Below are 18,232 nucleotides of genomic sequence, written 5' to 3'. Positions count from 1 at the left end.
TTTAGACATAATCATCCGTTTATTAATTCTCCGTACATTCAGCACTTGCAAAAGAACAAAATCAAACTAAATAGATAAAATCAAAGATCATAAAATTGTAACCATTTCTTTGTTCGGAGGTGATTTTTAACCTCCTTAAATATTTTATGATTGAAGGGATTCTCAAATAGACACTCCAACACAGGAACGTTTCCGCTCCTGAAAATTCTTACAAAATAAAAATTCACTTGACAAGAATTTTAGATCCTTGTTTGCCCAAAAGGCCCGAGTGAGAACAAAGTCGGGCGCATCTTGTGCGTCACACAACAACAACAAAAAAAAAAATCACGTCTGCTCCAATCACACATGAATCTCGGCTACAGTGTTCAGACTTCAGACTGGGCAGTATCTCTGCAGTGGAGGAGACGACGGGAACCATACAGACACCACTGCATGAAGCACGCCAGGACCTTTCATCATTGAGAACGGAAAAAGACAAATTCAAAATTAAAAGACATTATACACTAAATCTGACGGGAAACAAACCGTACGCTTAGTCAAGTTTCTAGCAAAAAAGAAAAAAAAAAACAGAAACAAAATGTCAGTGCTGAAGAGAAAAAGACTACAAGTGATTCTAGAAAATATTTCAAGGCCAGAGATCTATTTTGGACCGGTTTTATTACAGGGCGCTGCAGGAGGAAGGAACTGTGGTGCCCGCAGAACTAAAATAAAGGGGCGGGTTCCCAAAACCTCAGTGGAACAAAATGCTGAGGCCAGGAGGAAGAGGAGGAGGAGGGTAAAAAAGGAAGAAAATGAAAAAGGGGGGGTTGCCACCCTTCTTCTTCTGAACATGGCATTAAAATGGGCAGCGCTCTGAGATTAGCTGCAGGAAAACAGAGAGAGGAGGAGGTGGGGTGGGGGGCTGGGGTCACAGGAACCGTTGATTTATTAAGGACGTATGTGAGCCACGCTGTTCACAACAAAGGGAGGAGGTGAGGAGGTGAGAATGAGTGGAAGACGGAGCTGCTGGCAACCAGAGTGGCTGGAATGAAAGCGCAGTGACAGTGTGGAGCCCACAGGCGGCTCCCTTCTTCTCGCAGGGACTTCCTGTCTGCAGTGTCGCCGCCCCCCTCCCCTCCCCACCCGCACTCTCTCTCTCTCTCTACCTCGCCCTCCGGTTCACTCAGCCCTCAGCGGCGTCGGTCCCGGGGGTTGCTGCGGCTGCGGCTCCTGCGGCCCCCCAGGGCCCCAGCGGAGTTCCGGCTGGGCCGGTGGCTGCTGTCCCTCCTCTTCTCAGCCTCCCGCTCACGATCCCCATCTGGACCTCTGCTGGTTCCCACGGCCGCCGAGCCGCCGTCCTTCTCTCGCCCCTTCAGCCGCTCCTTCTTCTCCTCCTCCCGCTTCTTGTCCTCCTCCTCCTGCTGCTCCTTGTGCCGCCGCTCTCGCTCCTTCTGCCGCTCGCTGCGCTCCAGGAGCCGCTGGTTGGCCTGACGGACGCACAGCCAGAGTCACAGAGAGAGAACGGGGACGTGAGAATGGGACGCAGAGAGCGGGCTGAGCTTAGCATTAGCCGGTGTAGTGTCTGATACATCTTGTGACAGACGTAAGGAGACATTGTAAAAGGAAGCAGGAAAAGCATGTGACTGGAAGGTCACCTTGCTATCAGAGAGTGGTCAGTCTGAAGGGCTCAATCTGAAGAAAGGGTGCTACCACATCTAAATTTGCTTCAAATTTAAAAAAAAAACAAAAAAACTTCAATAATCCTGGTGTGTCTGTCTCTGGTGACGTGTGTGTGTGTGCGCATAATGTGGACACGCAAGTCAACACACAGTACATTGTGATGTGACTCTCCTACCAAACCAGGCTCATTGCTGCATCAGATTCACTTTAAACAAACACGTCTGTCTGTATGTTTTTTCCTTTCAGGGCAGCAGCAGCAGCAACAAGGCCACATCATCACTATTATCACTATCATCGTCTTCATCATCATCATCATCATCACTAAAATTATTTTTATTTATTAAGATCTATTTTCAATATGCATTTCCAGTAAGTTCTTAATAAAACTTTGGTTCTTTTAAAAAACAAGCAAAACGCGTGACAGTCTCAACGTGCAACTTCACAGGGCAAAAGCACAAGTGTGGTCATGTGACACTGACCTGCTCCTCGGTGTGGGGAAGCCAGTAAATGCACGGAGCTGCTTTGGTCTTCAGGAACAAGTCGTCCAGCAGTTTGGCTGGAGGTTCTTCTCCTTTCTCTGTTCAGGACCAGACGGGAAGATCAATGATTGCCGACATCATCACGAGCCATGCAGTGATGGAGCGGTCCGTCCTTACCCTTCTTGTCCGCCCTCCTCTCCTTGCTCTTGGCTCTTTCCCTCCGCCGACGCTCCCGGTCTCTGGAGCGGGACCGCCGTCCTTCCTCTTCGGGTCTGGCAAATTCTCGCACCTTGTCGCGGTCCCACTCCCGCTCGCCGCGGGCTCGCTCGCGCCGCTGCATCTCTCTCTCCCGCTCCGCCCACAGATCCCGGACCCCGCCGGCACCGCGGTCTCTCTCTCGCTCCCTCTCCCGGTCCCGCTCCTTGTCCTTGTCCTTGTCTCGGTCCTTGTCCCTGCCGCGGTCCCGCTCCCGGTCCCGCTCTCGGTCCTGCTCGGGCATGAGAGGTGGAAGCCGGCTGGGCGGCCCAGCGGCTGGAGGAGCAGCTTCTTTCTCCTTCTCAGCTTTTATGATGCCTTTGTGGAAGTCCAGCTACAAAAAAAAACAAAAAAAAGTTTATAAATGAGAGAAAATGTATTTACAATATTCAACGTTTTAATAGTGACAAGCTCATCCAGATCGTCTTTTTCATTCAGTAGTTAGAGCTACTTTGTGTTTCCTGTTGAGCTCCAATTTGGCAGAAACATGAATGTGTTTCCAAAACAACACTCAGCCTTGATGCCTCAGGCAGAAAGAAAACACAAGTCATCGTCTTTGCTGTGTGTTTTTTAAGACTATTAGTATCTTTACACTGACTTTGGGAAACGCGCAAGAATTCCAATGTACCTGTTTTAACCTGTTTTTAACTTGTGCAAACAGCAATAAATCTCTATTCTGTTCTATTCGATTCTTTCCTGTGTATTATTTTTACCTCGTCTTGCTCACTGAAGTCCACATTGAGGACTTTGGGGTTGCTCAGAGGCCATTTGACACGGTGGAGGGCAGCTCTGGTGGCCCCAGCCTCTTCAGTCGAGGAGTACTACGGAGACAGAGGAGGAAGAGGAGGATGAAAATTAGCACAGCAGTGGGGACTCTCGCCACTTGATGGGAAATAATCATAATAATAATGATGGATTTGTTTTTTTTTTCTGTGACTCACGGTGACGTAGCAGTGAGACTTGATCTTGTCGATCCAGAAGCCCTCCTCCACCAGGCTGCCGGTTCTGCTCAGCAGCTCTTTGAGTTGGCCCAGCGTGAAGGGCCTCACCTGGGGGACGCAGGAGGGAAGAGCATCAGTCAGAGCCGTGGTGAGAGCCATGACACCACAGCACAGCACTTGAGAAGAAAAGACCCTTCAACTGTAGCTGCGTTTCCATGAGTTTTTCGCAAAATAAAAGAGATATTTCTAAGAATTTCGACAAAGTAAAATTGAGATTTACAGGTATTTCCATTGAATGGTGTTAAGTGCATAAGCCGTAATTCTCGTCAAATGTCGGGTTTCCGTGATACTTTTGCGATATACGTCTATATCGATTGGTCTGAAAAAACACCTCATGAGAGCCTCAGAACATTTGAGCGATATTTGAGAGGTTTTTCAAAGTTTAGCTGATATTTAGGTTTTGCACAGTTCTAGGGGTAATGGAAACACAGCTAGTTAGAGGTGGCAGGAATCACTTTGACTGGGGGGGGACTCTCTTGCATATGGCGCCCCCTACTGATGAAAATCTGTACATTTCTTTCAAAAACCAAAAAAAAAACCCCAAAAAAACAAAACAGAGTCTCAAATGAATTGAATAGTTTTTTGAAGGGTTGTGTGCATCACACACACGTAGAACTCGGGGCTGCATGAAGAGAGAAAACAGTTTCAGCCACATGCGACATTCAAGTCCACCTTCAGTGATGCAATTACCAAGCGAGCGAGTGAGTGAGTGAGGCTAGTCATTAGATGTGTAATGTCTCGCCTTGAAGACACTCCTCTGATGCCCAGTGCATCCCAAACTTATGATGCAGCCAGACTACAGACATAATAGTCGGGTAGGTGTTTCTGAGTCTGAATTACAGGAGTGACGCTGATGCGGTTTCCCCCTGGCATCGCCACACAGGGCCCCATTAGAGAAAAAAACAAAAAAAACAATCATACTTTTTGGAAACATTAGACTTCAACAAAGTTGAAGTTTCAGGGGGAGATTAATTGCTATATGTGAGCAGTGATAATTTTTTTTTGTTTGTTTTTAGAATTATCCACTGGTCTGTTGTTAAACCCACCAGGTTGGTGACGTGGATGATGTTGGAGACTTTGCCGTGAGGAGGTGACAGCTGCCTGGTCGTGCGGATGGGGTCGTCAATGGTGACCGACACGCCGGAGCTCTGCTGACTGATGGAGCGGCGCACCACCGTGTCGCTGGGTGTCACTGAGGGGAGCAGGACGAAGTGAGGAGTGAGGGGAGATAAGACAAGACATGATAAAATATGAGAAGATTTGCTATAATGTCTGTCCCTAAAGGTCACACAAATTCTTTATTTGACAAGGCCAACAAAGACACATTTAGAATTTAAGAACACATGGCTTGCCCACCCATGCTTGCACCTTTCTTGGTTGTCTCTCCGTCGGTGCTGACGGCCGGCTGAGGCTCAGCAGCTTCTTCACAGACGCTGTCCCGTCTCGACTCCCTGGAGGTCCTGCGCTGTTCGTCCTTCACGGCCGGCTCTGCCTCGTCTTCTTGGTTCGTCTGTCCATTTTCTTGGCCATCACTTGGGACAACCTGACAGAAAAGAAGAAAAAAGGGAAAAAAAATAATCACGAGCCGTTCAAAATGACTATTGGAATGTGAACAACAGATGCACGGGTGCGGCCTGGCGCAGCGCCGACTCCTGACCTGTGTGACGGTGCGTCGGATCTTGAGGCCTTTGTCGTGGTCGCCGTGGCCGCCGTCCGAGTCGTCCTCGTCAGCCGACAGCTGCAGCTCCTCGGGGTGCAGCTCCACCACCGCCTCCTGGTTCATCTTGATGTCGGGGATCAGTGACTGGCAACAAAGTGATAATTACATTCATGCCATTTTTATGTGTTTGATGTGTTTTTTCAGGGACCAGTGTGGACACCTGGTCTGATACCTTGAGCGAGTCAGTGGTGATGCTGATGGATGGCTTCTTCACAGTGACCGACGTGCTGGAGCCCCACCGCCTCTTCCTCCCCGCTGCGCTGCCTGGGTCTGGCTCGTTGGCTCCTCCATCTGTAGTGCCTGGAGGTGTCTTGTTGCCTGCAAGCGGAGTTACAAGAGAGAGAAGATGTTACGAGGAGGAGAAGATGTTACAGGGAGGAGAAGATGTTACAAGGGGGATGTTACAAGGGGGAGAAGATGTTACAAGGGGGAGAAGATGTTACAAGGGGGAGAAGATCTTACAGGCAGGAGATGTTACGGGGGAGAAGATGTCACAGGGAGGAGAAGATGTTACAGGGAGGGGAGATGTTACAGGGGAGAGAAGATTGACGATTGTTGTTTCAGTAAGAAGAAAAAGGAGAAAAAATGCCTAGACTAGTTCCTGCACACCGACAAGAACGATGTTTAGAAATGTGACGCAAACATTTTTTGGGCTTCTTTGGAAGTCTGCTGCTGGTTTAAAGGAGCAGATCCATTATTATGTGCATAAGCTCAAGAGCAGAATGGTTTCTTTTAAAATCTAATCGTCTGATACCCTTTGGAGGCTGTAAGCCAGGCATGGGCAAACTACGGCCTGGGGGCCCCGTTCTTTAATCTGGCCTGCCGAGACTGGAAGAAATAATATTTGTAGTCGGTAAGTCATAAAATAGCTGTATTTCATCCATTTTTTCCCATCGCTTCAAGAATCATTTCAATAAAGAGCTAAATACCGTGGGGCTTCAAAGTCACTGATTATGTGGTAGCGTTGACAGGTTTTCTACATCTCCCATGACAGATTTCTTTCTCCAATGGGGTGAGTCGCCAAAACACCCCATCCGTCTTTTGCTGCTCCGGCCCCCTCGGTCAAATGTGAGGACCCATTGTGGCCCCACCAGTCCAAAGCCCCCCCACCCCAACCCCTGCTGTAAGTGGTGTACTCACTGGTCAGGGAGATCTTGCGGGCAGCAAAGGCCTTGGGGACGGTGCCCTGTAGAGAGAGGGAGACAGACAGAACGTACAGAGACCCCAGGGGTGCGGGGCAAAAATCAGAACCAGGACACTGGACGCAAACAGGCAGTAACAGAGGAAAGAAGAGGTGACTCAGGAAAAAAAGTGGGGGAAGAGTGGGGGCCGGGGGTGGGGGGTAAAGTAACAAGGCCTGAGGGGCTTCAATTGGACAACATGACAGAGCGGCTTCCTGGCTGATCCAGAGAGAATGCAGACACTCCTGCCTCACCTCTGCTCCAGAACGCTGGAGAAGCAACGACTGGCGCCGCTCGACTCTGTGCGAGCGCGTGACGTACACAGGGACGAGCAATTTAAAGTGGGTCGCATCTCGAGGCCGATGTGTTATGAGATAATGTCCATCAAGGCTCTCTGAGAATAGAAGGCACAGGAGGCGAGCAGAGTGTGCAGCGACGAGTCAAAGTGGATCCTGTAACTTGAGACGAGCAGCGGCTCATTTGCTTGTCTAGAGGAGACGAGCCCACGTTAAATGTGCATGCAAATTAGGTTTGGAGATTTAAAAAAAACAGAAGTGTCAAACAATGTTTGTTTGTTTTTGAACCATTTCCTTGATTCCAAAGTAACTAATGTTCCAAGAATTCTGCACTCTGAAAAGAAATGGCAAACCTACTACACTTGTTAACATGAGTCACTTCTCTCTTCAAATGTCAGGTTGCTGCACTGATATGATGTGATTGTCCACCTGTGAGTCATTTCCTCTCAGAAACGCAAAACCTGTAATTAGCCTGCAGCTATAATATTGTTTAAAGAGGAAGAAAAAACAATCATCTAACACTTTATACAACTTGCACTGCTATGACAAGCTATACGTGATAAAAAAAATATGTATGTGTGGTGAGCAAAAGTAGAGTTTGTTGTTGACACTGAGCGGTTCTGTGAAGCAGAGGTGAAAAACACGGTGCCAGAGCCTCAAAGATCAGTCAGGATCTGTGCTGCAGTTTAAATCAACCAAAGCACAGCTGGACACCAATTGTGTCAGACCATCATGAGTCAATGCAACTATGAGTCTATATTTTTTTTTGTTTGTTTGTTTTTTTTTTTAAAAGAAAAACTGCAGCAAACTTAACAGTTAAAAAAAAGGATTAGCGCTAAAATTACAAAAGAGGAAAAAAAAAACGGATTCCTCGTATTTACAAAAAAGGTTCTAGAGGAAAAAAAATGTATGTAGTAAATAGAGGAATAATCACATGTCATTTCCTGGTACCATTTTACACCTGATTCCTTACTGGCTCGACTACGGCCCACCAGCACGACAGTGTGCACTGTATCTAGGCAACAAGGATCCAATCAGAGAAGGCTGAGCAGTGAGGGCGGGGCTTGATTTGAGTGTGCAGGTGAGCCCCAGGTAGGAAGACACCACTTTTGTCTTGAATGGGGCTGGAGAGAAATGTTCTTGATGTCTCAAGTCTTTATTTTGGAGGGGCGGGGGCACCCAGGCGTTTCAGGTGCCTGGAGATAGAGTCCAACTGGTGGGGTGGGGGGGGGTGGGGGAGGGGTGTTTGTTTATGTCCATGTTCTTTCAGTTCGATATGATCCAGGGGGAGAAAAAAAATCCATTTAGGTCTGCTTGAAATGAATGTCCTTGTCCATCATTTTTTGTGTTCATTGTCCAATACGCTGGTCAAAAAGATCAGCCACTTGACATGCAGCCACTTGAAATGCAGTTTCTGAAGGTAAGTAGTATGAGAGTTACAGTCACAAAGTTGCAGAGTTGTCAGGTTCTTTCAATGGGATAACAGTGCAGAACTGAAATCCCCAAGAGTGCATTTGGCGGATTATAATCCAAACGAAGTGAACATCATGTTGGGAAAAAAAAAAATCATACAACACGCAGGGCCAAACTTGGAGTGTAGTGTCAGACGTACACAACAGACCAAAGCAGGCGCGGATGTCCAGCTGCCGTCAAGACGGCAGCGTTGTTTAGTACAGTCACAGTTCAGGTCCCTCAGAGTGGCAGCAAGTGAGCAGAGTCACCGTCTCGTTGAGAATATCCAGTCAGAAACCAGCAGCGTTACAGTTCCATCGAATGTGATGCAACAGCCGTCCACGGTGGCGTCCTTTCAAACGTCTGGTACAACAGAGTAGCAAAATGCACCTTTGGGTTGATGGTTCAGCGGCGCACATGGTGTCTTTTCAGCCAATCACACTGTGACCCAGACTCCTCCGAGAGTCAACAATAGTCCAGAGCTGAGCAGTTGTGTGGAAACAGTCTCAAGCAGAGATGCTGAACCCTTTCAGGTCACAGTGTGTCCAGGGTGGTGAAGATACAGGCAGGAGTGACGCTGGGGAGCTGGGGAGCTGGAGAGCTCTGCCTTCTGAGAAGGCAGAGACTCGGAAGTTGAAGGACGACAACTCTGGCCTTTGTTTATTCTCAAGGTGGCTGTTAGGGGGAGAGCTGAAGTGGGGACGAAGGAGACGATACAGGGACACAATCTCCTCTCATCACCTCTGCACAGTGCAGTCCAGTTCTCGTCGGCAAGCAAGTCTCTGAACCCCCAGCGAGGAGGAGCTCCAGAGATGACCGGGGCCTTCAACATGGCTGCCACAGCGTGTGGCTGTGTCTGTAGCAGGAGGCTGAGCGGAGGAGCCGCAGCAGTTCTCGGGCCTTTTCAGCACCACAGGGTCCGACCGAGACTCTGGGCTTAGCTCAGGTACCAGCGGAGGCGCAGGTGGGCTTAGCGGGGCAGGAGTTGTAGGACAGGTAGGAGGAGGAGGAGTGGAGGAGGTGGTGTTGGTGGTGGTGGTGGTGGTGGTGGTGGTGGTGGTTGTAGTAGTAGTACGCAGCAGGTACCATTAGGGACAATGGAAGAGGCATGGGCACCTTCATAACAAAGCAATCAATGGGGTTTTAAACAGCAATCACACCATAAATATGTATCGTGAGAGAGTCATTCATGATGGGATACTGAGTCAACAGGCGGAAGGAAGGCAGAGGGAGGGACAGGCGCAACAAAAGAAAAGCAACATGAGAGGCAAGTGAGAGTGGAGGAAGAATGAAAAGAGGCTGAAGGAAAGAGAGAAGAGATCAAACTCTGATGTATCTCTACACACTGTCAGGATCCGTTACTGCAGTAGGGAGACACCCTCACACACAAAGGCTACAATCTGAAGAGACACATGCAGATTAGAAAGTCAAGAGCGTGGCAGCTTTCCACTTTATTTCAATTTTAAATAGGAAATTATATAGAGTAAAGAAATAGCTGGATGCATAAATCTTTTTTTTTTTTCTTCTTTAAATGATCGTTCAACAATGCCGTTTAACTTAATACCTTCAAGCAAGATTTCTCTATCATCTGTATAATTAATCAATGTGCACATGCTTATTTTAAAAAGGAAATCATTACGTCAAAGGCAATGTTTTAGCACTACTTATTAACTCAGAAAGCCATTGCAGGCCAGCAGGGCAGCGCTGATGACTCCTGCTGCAATCTGTGTGCCAGCAACTAAATGTAGAGTTTTCCCCACCCACACGTTAAGGATAAAATAAGAGACTCTTCACAGCACAATTTAACACTCCATTATGACCGCTGCCTTTGTTGCAGCAGGATTAATTGGACCAGACGTGTAAATAATGGTGTGAGATATCATCCGAGTAAACAAACCAGTTTGGAAACATCATTATTGCATTGTTAAATGCAGACAGATGGGATTAGTTCATTCTTGTTCACTCCGTAATCCAACTCCAACCCCTTTTTGTTTCTTCTTTAATGTAAAATTGTTAAACGCTACAAAAAAGTAAAACCAAAACCAAACCAAGGGCCTAAAAGATGGGGTTGAGGTGGTTTACAGTGAACCACTTTACTTGTTCCCGTTACTTTCAATGCCGATGTGAGTGAGGATGCAGGTTAGTGAAAGAGAGAGTGAGCGAGAGCGAGACAGGGAGAGCAAAGACCCAGGCACCCCCCACCCTCTGAGTGACCATACCTCCTCCAGGTGCCCCTCACTTTTCTCCGGCTCGGCTCCAGGAGGCGGCTGCTGGGCCTCGGGACTCTCCGACTCGGCCTCCACCTCGGTCACAGCTGCAGCGCTGGGCTCCGACACCTCTCTGCAAGACCCGATTCACATAGGTGAATGGGGAAGGTGAGAGTGCAGGACTTGGAAATATCATCGACACTAAACTGAGAGACTGGACGGTGAACAATCGTTTCTGACACGACAGCATGACACCGTTTCTTTCAGATGTACAATAAATTGGAGACATCAAATTCATATTGCACGTTTACAGGTTGCAGTGTGTTTTATAATATCAGAGATTGAACTGAGTTGTGTAAATCGACCAGCTACCGAGCAGCAATTGAACACCTTTAGATAGATTTTGTTGGACTTCTTTCTTCAAATAGAAGCTCAATAATGACTGAAATTCCAGAGGGTCTACTTGTAATTCGCCCCTTAGATGCTAAATGGCAAAAATCTTCACAAGTCTATTTCCTTGGCAGGTGCGTCAGAGGGTGACAATTAAGTCGAAATTAAACAAACAAACAAAAAAAGATCCCGCACACATGGCAGCAACTTGCAGAAACTTTCTCCCTTCAATACTAAAAAAAAAAAGAAGAAAAAAAGTATTGCTTATTGACCAGCTTATGTGACGACAAGTGTGTCACGCAGTTCCTGCAGCGGGCTATCAATGGTCCTAGGAAAGGCAATCGTTGGAAAGAAAAAACAAAAACACAAGGAATCCAAGTGGCTGCACAGTAAACACACAGGAAGAGGGGGTAGCCAACCAACAGTTCTGGGAACTGTGAACTAATATCATGTTACATTGACAACAACACCATTTCGTGCAAGGGAAGAGCCTGTGGGGTTTGTGTCAGAGCAGCAGAGCTACTGACCACCGGGAGTATGTTCATTTTCTGTAGACTAAATCACTAGCAGGGCACCTCTCCACCACATACTGTATATATAGCCTTGATATAGGTGTCTCTGAGACTGTGTGTATGAGCATGTTTAGACCAGGCCAGGAGAACACCTGCACGAGCAATAAAGAGAGACAGATGACCAATTGACATTCAACCTCCCCATGGGTGGAGGAGGGAAGGAAAGGTCGGCCTGATGTAGCCTCTGATGAACTAATGACCAGTGCTTGTTTCTTTCCATTCAAAACTACAGCAAAGCTTTGTTTCCCTCTTAGTTTTACATGACAAGACTTAGACAGATTGACCCACCAAGTCGTCAGTGTCAGAGTAACAAATTAAAAAACACTCATCATCAAACCTGCAGAAAAAGAAACAGGCAAAAGGAACAGTTTGAGCACCTAAGGCAGCGGCATAAAGTCACAAAATGCTGCAAAATCAATTCATACACGCTGTTGGCTCTTGGCGGATGAGAGTGCGATGCTGGATGCCAGCTGGGGAAAATTATATCACACCATAAGGGCCTGGTTCACACTGACTGTACAGCGAACAGATGCCTACTTTAATGATCTCCCCCGACAACAGTGAGATCATTAGCAGCTACAGCCACATAAATTATACACAGCAAACAGGCACCGAGAAATATAAAATCCTAACACCGGCAAAGCCTTAACTCATCTGAATGGGCAATAAAAACGAGACCCTTGGCGTTTCAATGTACCAAATGCAATTGTCAAGCAGCTATTTAGCATGTTACCAAATGCTGAGGCTCAGAGGGAGGGCAGAGCCTCTGTCTATTTGAATGCCACCGTTGCAACATTTTTCACAGCGATCATTCAAAGCGAGCTTCGCTTCAAACGCCGACTATCAAAACCATTCCATCGTTCCTCTTCAAAGATCTTCGCTTGCGCCTTCTCTCAACAAAAGGCTCCGGCCGACATTCCCACCCCCGGTTCTCCTCACTCACATGGGCGAGCGTGTTAACGCGCTCCTGGAGCAGGCCAACGTGAGCTGATGTCATGATATATAACAGGCAGGCAACAGCTGCTCGCCTAGCACGCATCGCTAGCATCGTTCACATAAAAACCCATATTTGACGACGGAGGTGGCGAATGTATCCCGGTTGCTCTGTGATTGAGAACCAGAGGAGGGGAAGTAGAGAGAGCATCGGCGGCGAGCCGAAGCCTTGCGTCGCCCTCTGGCTACGCGTCCGAGCCTCTTACCCGTTCTTGTTGCCTTCGGACAGCATAATGGCCGGGCGTTGAAAGGGGGAAACCCCGGCTATGTGAGGAAACACTGTGAGCCCGAGGCTCGCTCCGCTAAGGTGAGAGTTGGAAATGGACGCGGGGTAAAAGAGTGCGTTGAATTTTAAAGCTCAATGGGCCGGCACTGCGTCGCTATCAGGGATGCAGTGCGTGCATGACGGCCATGTTGGCTGGCGAGGCGAATTGTCAAGTCACCCGGGGTGGACGGGATACAAGTTCCGGTTGATGATTTTTCAAAATAAGAGCAGCGCTTTTGAAACGCTGCTCAAGTCCCAACGCGTTCAGAAATACAGGACATTTTGATCGAGGTTCCGTATTTTACACCAATTCCATAACGCTAGAACATACATGGAGAAATAATTAATGCCACAAAGACCACACTTAACGGAGAAGAGAGCACCTCCCTCCTCCACAGCACCAATTGCCTTGTGATAGAAAGTGGCAGAAAAAAAAAGCACGAATGGCAAAGGTACATTTCAGGATGAGATATCATTATCCCAAAAAACTTGGGTAAAATAAAGGGTTTAGGATATTTGTATTTGTCCATTGAGACATTGCTATATAATTAAAATTCAAACTTAAGCCACAGCTTGGAATAATCACATCATAAAATTCATGAAATGTAATGTATGCAAATAATATTAATAAAATAAATATTATATGTGATATACTTACAGACATAAAGCATGTTGAGATGAGAATTTAGGTAAGGTGCTAGGTGTGTAAATGTATCTTTGACAACAACAACATGGATACTTCGTGTGAAAAAACAGAAGCGTAAAAAATACTAAGGCAAGTTGACATTTTTAGAAGGATTAAAGTATAATATGTTTTATAAATACTATTTAAAGATGAAGTGTGCCAATAGCAACTGACCTTTGTGAAAGGTGTGGTTTCTCTGCTTCTTTCCCAAGGGTGGTCTTTCTGTCTTCATCTTGCACTTGGGATGACTTCTGTAAATTTAAATTGAAAAATCATAAATTCAAAGTCAAAAAGTAAAGAAAAAGAAAAATACAATCGAAATGAAACAAAAATAGAGACTTATAGGCTAAAATAACATTAATTAAAAGAAGTAACTGAAAATATGTTGTCTGCGCTCTGAATTCTGATGTTACATGGTCGGAACAATTCAAACCTCATTTTTGAAGGCATTATTTCTGCCCCTATCAGTGTGAGCACTGACCTTCAGGTGCTTGGCAGGGTGGGTTTTATTCCCAGAGGAGGAAGACGAGGACTGAGAGGAGTGTGAAGAGGAGTCAGATTTGGAGTCTGAATCCGATGAGGAATCGGTTTCTTGGGACTGGGATGCCTCTTTGCCTTTGCCGGGTGTCTCCCCTTGCGGAAACTTCGGGACTTTCTCTCCTTGTCTTTCTTTTTTTCCCTCTTGATATTTTCTCTCTTGCTCTTCTTTCTCCCGCAGTTTCACCTCCTCCAAACGTTTCCTCTCCCTTTCCTTCTCTTCCTCCTGCCGTCGCTTCTCTCGCTCTTGTTCTTCATCCTTCCTTTCCTTTGATGGCCTCTCTTCCGCCACATCCTGTGGACTCTCCCTCTTCACCTTTCGCTGTGGGCTCTTGCTGGAACCGCTGGGCTCAGCTTCGGGACGAACCGCCTCACCTGACGAATCCGTAGCCGAGGGGGTCTCGGATTGGCGGGAAGCTCTTTCTGATTCCATTTTGTGCACCAGAAGCGAGAGGGGCCCTGGCCTGCGCTTCACCGGGGGTTCGGGGCTGCTGGAGCGAGAGCTGGAGTTGGAGTCCTGCCTCTGCATAGCAGGAGGTGGGAAGGGCGCCATCCTTTGAGCGTGCCCCTCGGGGCCCTCGTCTTCGCTGTCGCCCGTGTCTGGAGGACTCTGCTTGGGAGTATCGGGTAAGGGGAAGAGGCCGGAGGGCGGGGAGGGCGGAGGAGTGGGGTGGCGCAGCTGCATGGGGCTGTGGTGTGGCTGTGGCTGTGGTGGCGGGATGTGCTGCGGGGGCTGAAGCTTGCGCTTGGACCTCGAAAACGTAGAGGGGACCCCCAGAGGCACCTTTGGCTGGGGGTGGGCCTTGTCCCTACGCGGCCCCGCGGGACCAGGCCCCCAGTCCTCTTCGTCATCCTCGCTCTCGTTGTCGTTGCCGCTGTCGTCTTCGTCGCTGTCCTCCTTCGCACGTGGCCCCCCCACCGGCAGCCCCCCGGCCGAGCGGCTCAGATGCAGGACGGAGTGCGCCGACCCCGGTTCGCTGGGCGCGGCGCCCTCCTTCTCGTGGGTCCGGGGTGTGACTGGGGGCAGCCCTTGGCGATCGGGTTGGCCCAGGACGCGCACTGACAGGGAGGCGATGGCGCGGGGAGGGGACGGGGCCGGCGGATCCTTGTGCCCGGGCTGGAAGGCGGCACGCTGCATCGTTGCTGCGTCTTGAGGGTGGAGGCTCGCTTCCGTTTTCCCGTGAGAGATGACCGTGTCTCCTATTTTCTCCTCTGCCCTACTCATCAAGGGTTGGGGCTGCATGGTGTGTTGATCCTGGTGGGGGAGGAGGAAGCATCCACAAACATTACATATAATTTTTTTTTTTTTTACATAGATGAACATGAGTGTTGCAGTACTGGAGATTGGTCTTGTTCTCCAGACCACTTTTTAAGGGTCTTGGTCTTGTCTCGGACTATGAGGCATTTTTACTGGGTCTTGTCTCAGTCTCGGACTGCGCGGACTCAGAATTTTTGATCAAGAGGTCAAGACTCAGCCAAGACTAGGCCAACACTATAATGACAGATAATAACAGAAAATAATCCAGCTGCTGCAGTTTGTGACACCCAGAGTGACACCCTGCCCCCTTATTCTTAGTTGATTTAGTTTTTAATTTTATGAGGCAACGTTGTTTTTTTGAAAATGGTTCAAAATAGTTGGCAAAGCCACAAAAAGTTGAAAGAAAATTATTAAAAGCTACCTTGCTGAAAAGAGATGTTACTGTTTGATTTAGAAGCAAACTTGAATTTAAAAAAAGATACTGGTAATTTTTTCTGTTTAGTTGTGATTTCTTTTATATACAAGAAGTCACAGGCATGACACGGTGCTGCAGTGATTAGCGCTGCCGCCTCACAGCACAAAGGTCATGTTGTGTTTGTCTTTGTTCGTCTCCATGTGGCCCTGCGATGACTTGTCCAGGGTGTCACCCTGCCTTCGACCAAGTGATTTTGACAGTGTGTATAAGAATAACAAAAAAAAATACTATCTCGTGATTTAACTTGATGTGTGTGGAGTTTACAGACCTTGTCTGACACATATGGCAAGCTGCCGTTGTCCTCTGGGTGGTCCTCATTCCCCCCTGGCGCTGCTGGAATGACTGTTGGAGAGGGACATATGACAGGCGCTGTAACATACTATTACAACGCATCTATGGAGGGTAAATCACACCACAACTCCAACAACGTGTTACATGACACAAAGGGCCACTGCCTTTGTAGCAGAGATTACTTTTAGGCTCCAGTTTGCACTTGTGTTTGTGTCATACCGGCTGCGTTGTCATCTTGCTGGGCTTCTCTCTCCAGCTTTTGGCGAAGGAGCTCCTGCTGTTTCGCCAGGTACTGCTGGATGAAGCTGTTCTGGCTCATCTCCTCACCAATCTGGAAAAAAGATGAACAATATAATACAGAGCTTCATTTTTAATGCCTGTACATCATGGTGATTTTCCCCCCCAACCCTAGCAGAGATACAAGCAAACAGAAGCAACAAGAATTCATTTTAGCCTTATACTTGAAATGCTTCACTTCATCTTTTATTCATTTGCATGACACACAGGGCACATATTTTTCTACTCAGTCTGAAATACCCCAATACATGGGAACAAAAGGCAAAATAGTCTCATCTCTAAAAATATCCTCATCATACCTGCGAGTTGGGCTGCAGTCCACCATGAGAGGAGGAGGACTTCTGAAGATTTTCGAGCATCAGAGCCTGCAGTGAACAGGGAAAAGAAGAGCACAGGCATTTTAGCAGAGGATTTGAACGGTTCTTCCAACTGGAAAATATACCCATTTAAGTTAATTTGCTACTGTTGGTTCATGAATTTTTTACACTTAATAAGGCGTAAAAAAAATATTTTACGGAAATACAAATCAGCATCAAGGTCCAACAGGATGGTCGTCCCACAATATGTAAATACTTTCAGGCCATTAGCAATTCAACTAGCATGAAAATGTTTAGATAAAAGCAAATAGGAATGTTTAAAAGTGATTGCGTGACATGTGTTTAACTGAGCCGCTTTTGGAATGAAATATTGACACTGGTTTGACAAAATGTCCCCATTACACACCATTGCACTTAAGGTTAAGCTGCATGCAGTGAAACCCAGCCATGTGAACAAAATCCATACGTTAACATCAAATGCTGCCTTAGCTGCTTTGCCAAACTTCTATTTTTGAACATCACCGGTTGTAATTTTCCAAATAATTTAAAAATTATTATTCCTAATGATCTAACTAAATCACCCATTAGTGTATGTTTTACTCTCACGGTCCTTTCGTGTTATATGAACATATAAATAACATCGAATTATAGTTGCATGATTAAATTGCGTTATAATTAGTAATTTTACATGTATTTTATTGACGATTTAAAAGATTTGACCGGAAGCAAAGTTGAAATGTTTAAACCCGTTCTGTTAGATTTCCAACATCAGCTCCTTTCCTCAAGAGAGATCGTAACTACAGTGTCTCTGAAACATTCGTCCAGAAATTGAATATTTAAAAAGGGGGGAATTACATGAAATGTTTATTCGGGAAAACAAATGGCGAGAGGCTCGTTGCAAGCGTGTTTACATCGCGAGGCGCGCACCCAAGCGAGCCACCGAATAGACGGTGCGCGGGCACGGGCACGGCGGCGTCACTGTACAGTGTGTGCGGCTACTCCGCTCGGCTCTGCTCGGCTCTGCTCGGCGCCACTCGCTTGCACAGTTTAGGCCTCGATTTGACAGGTGCACAGTTCAACTGTGAGCAACACGGTGCACTCGGCGAAGCGAGGAGGCGAGAGCCCCGAACTCGGACAGTCGGTGGGGCCGCGCCGTGCCCCTCAAAGACTCGCTTCCGTCGAAAAATAGTATTTTTCGGGAGCGGGTAGCGAGCGTGCCCGCCGACTAGTGCCTTCCCGCTCGCCGAGCTCTCCAACAGCCGCTATGGACGGCCTCTACTGTTAACCCCCACCGTCTCCCTCTCTCTCCCCCGTTGCTAAACTTAGCAAGTCTCGACAGACGGCCGCAACAATGACCAAAACTCACCCCTTTCAGCCGCTTGATGAGGGCGTTTTTCTGACCACTTTTCGGCAGGTTCCGTTGCTCCAGCGCGGCCTTGAGGTCCGCAACTCGGAGCGATTGTAGAGGTTTTCCATCCAGCGTAATATCCTCGTCCGCCATTTTGCTCCCTCCGCTCTTCTAAACTCCCAACAAGCGTCGCTACGGCTGCTGCTCGGCGTCACAGATCGGCACTTTCCGGCAACGCTCGGCTCGTCCGAAGTGCAAACGGCGGTTCTAAACAAAAACGCTGAGGCAATTAGGCCTTTTTTTTTCGTCGACCGTTCTTTAAAACCCAGAAATGAGCATTATTGCGAGGGCAACACAAATATCTTGAACGCGCGACAATATTTTTTGGGAGAAAATAGCCACAGTTTGAAAGCAACAATCCAGACTCAGGTGTTTCATTGCAAAAGAAAAAATGTATTTGTGCATTCTGACCAGGAATAAAAAGACAAAACATCAAAGGTTGTGTTAAAAGTAAAGAGATTTAGGTCCGCTCACTGTAGGAAGGTTCACTTCTA

At 47.5% G+C, this 18,232-nt stretch overlaps 1 protein-coding gene across 1 annotated transcript; it reads right to left on the bottom strand.

Moving 5' to 3' along the window:
- On the bottom strand, positions 1-18,068 carry acin1b (apoptotic chromatin condensation inducer 1b). Its single transcript, XM_076028289.1, has 18 exons — positions 17,697-18,068; positions 16,313-16,378; positions 15,936-16,047; positions 15,694-15,767; positions 13,637-14,947; positions 13,330-13,406; positions 10,263-10,383; positions 6,255-6,300; positions 5,287-5,432; positions 5,052-5,198; positions 4,763-4,937; positions 4,441-4,586; positions 3,335-3,442; positions 3,107-3,214; positions 2,316-2,727; positions 2,139-2,236; positions 1,146-1,466; positions 1-449 (listed from the first exon to the last, which is right to left on the bottom strand). Exons 1-17 carry the CDS (start codon positions 17,829-17,831, stop codon positions 1,170-1,172), a joined length of 3,579 nt encoding a protein of 1,192 aa, XP_075884404.1. The 5' UTR covers positions 17,832-18,068; the 3' UTR covers positions 1-449; positions 1,146-1,169.
- Between the last annotated feature and the right edge of the window lie 164 nt (positions 18,069-18,232).

Source organism: Nelusetta ayraudi, unplaced genomic scaffold (assembly GCF_046127955.1).
Source record: "Nelusetta ayraudi isolate G7.1 ecotype Tasmania unplaced genomic scaffold, CSIRO-AGI_Nayr_v1 ptg000022l, whole genome shotgun sequence".
Taxonomy (NCBI): Eukaryota; Metazoa; Chordata; class Actinopteri; order Tetraodontiformes; family Monacanthidae; genus Nelusetta; species Nelusetta ayraudi.
Note: the sequence above shows the minus strand (reverse complement) of the source record. Positions and strands in the feature narration are given on the sequence as shown.

Bases quoted from the DNA above. Each gene is read 5' to 3' on its own strand.
- acin1b (XM_076028289.1), bottom strand. From the start codon at position 17,831: ATGGCGGACGAGGATATTACGCTGGATGGAAAACCTCTACAATCGCTC. The intron at 14,948-15,693 runs GTCTGTAAACTC...CTCCCCCACCAG, and splicing joins TGCCATATGTGTCAGACAAG to GATCAACACACCATGCAGCC. The intron at 10,384-13,329 runs GTCAGTTGCTAT...CGGGTCTTGCAG, and splicing joins AAACCACACCTTTCACAAAG to AGAGGTGTCGGAGCCCAGCG.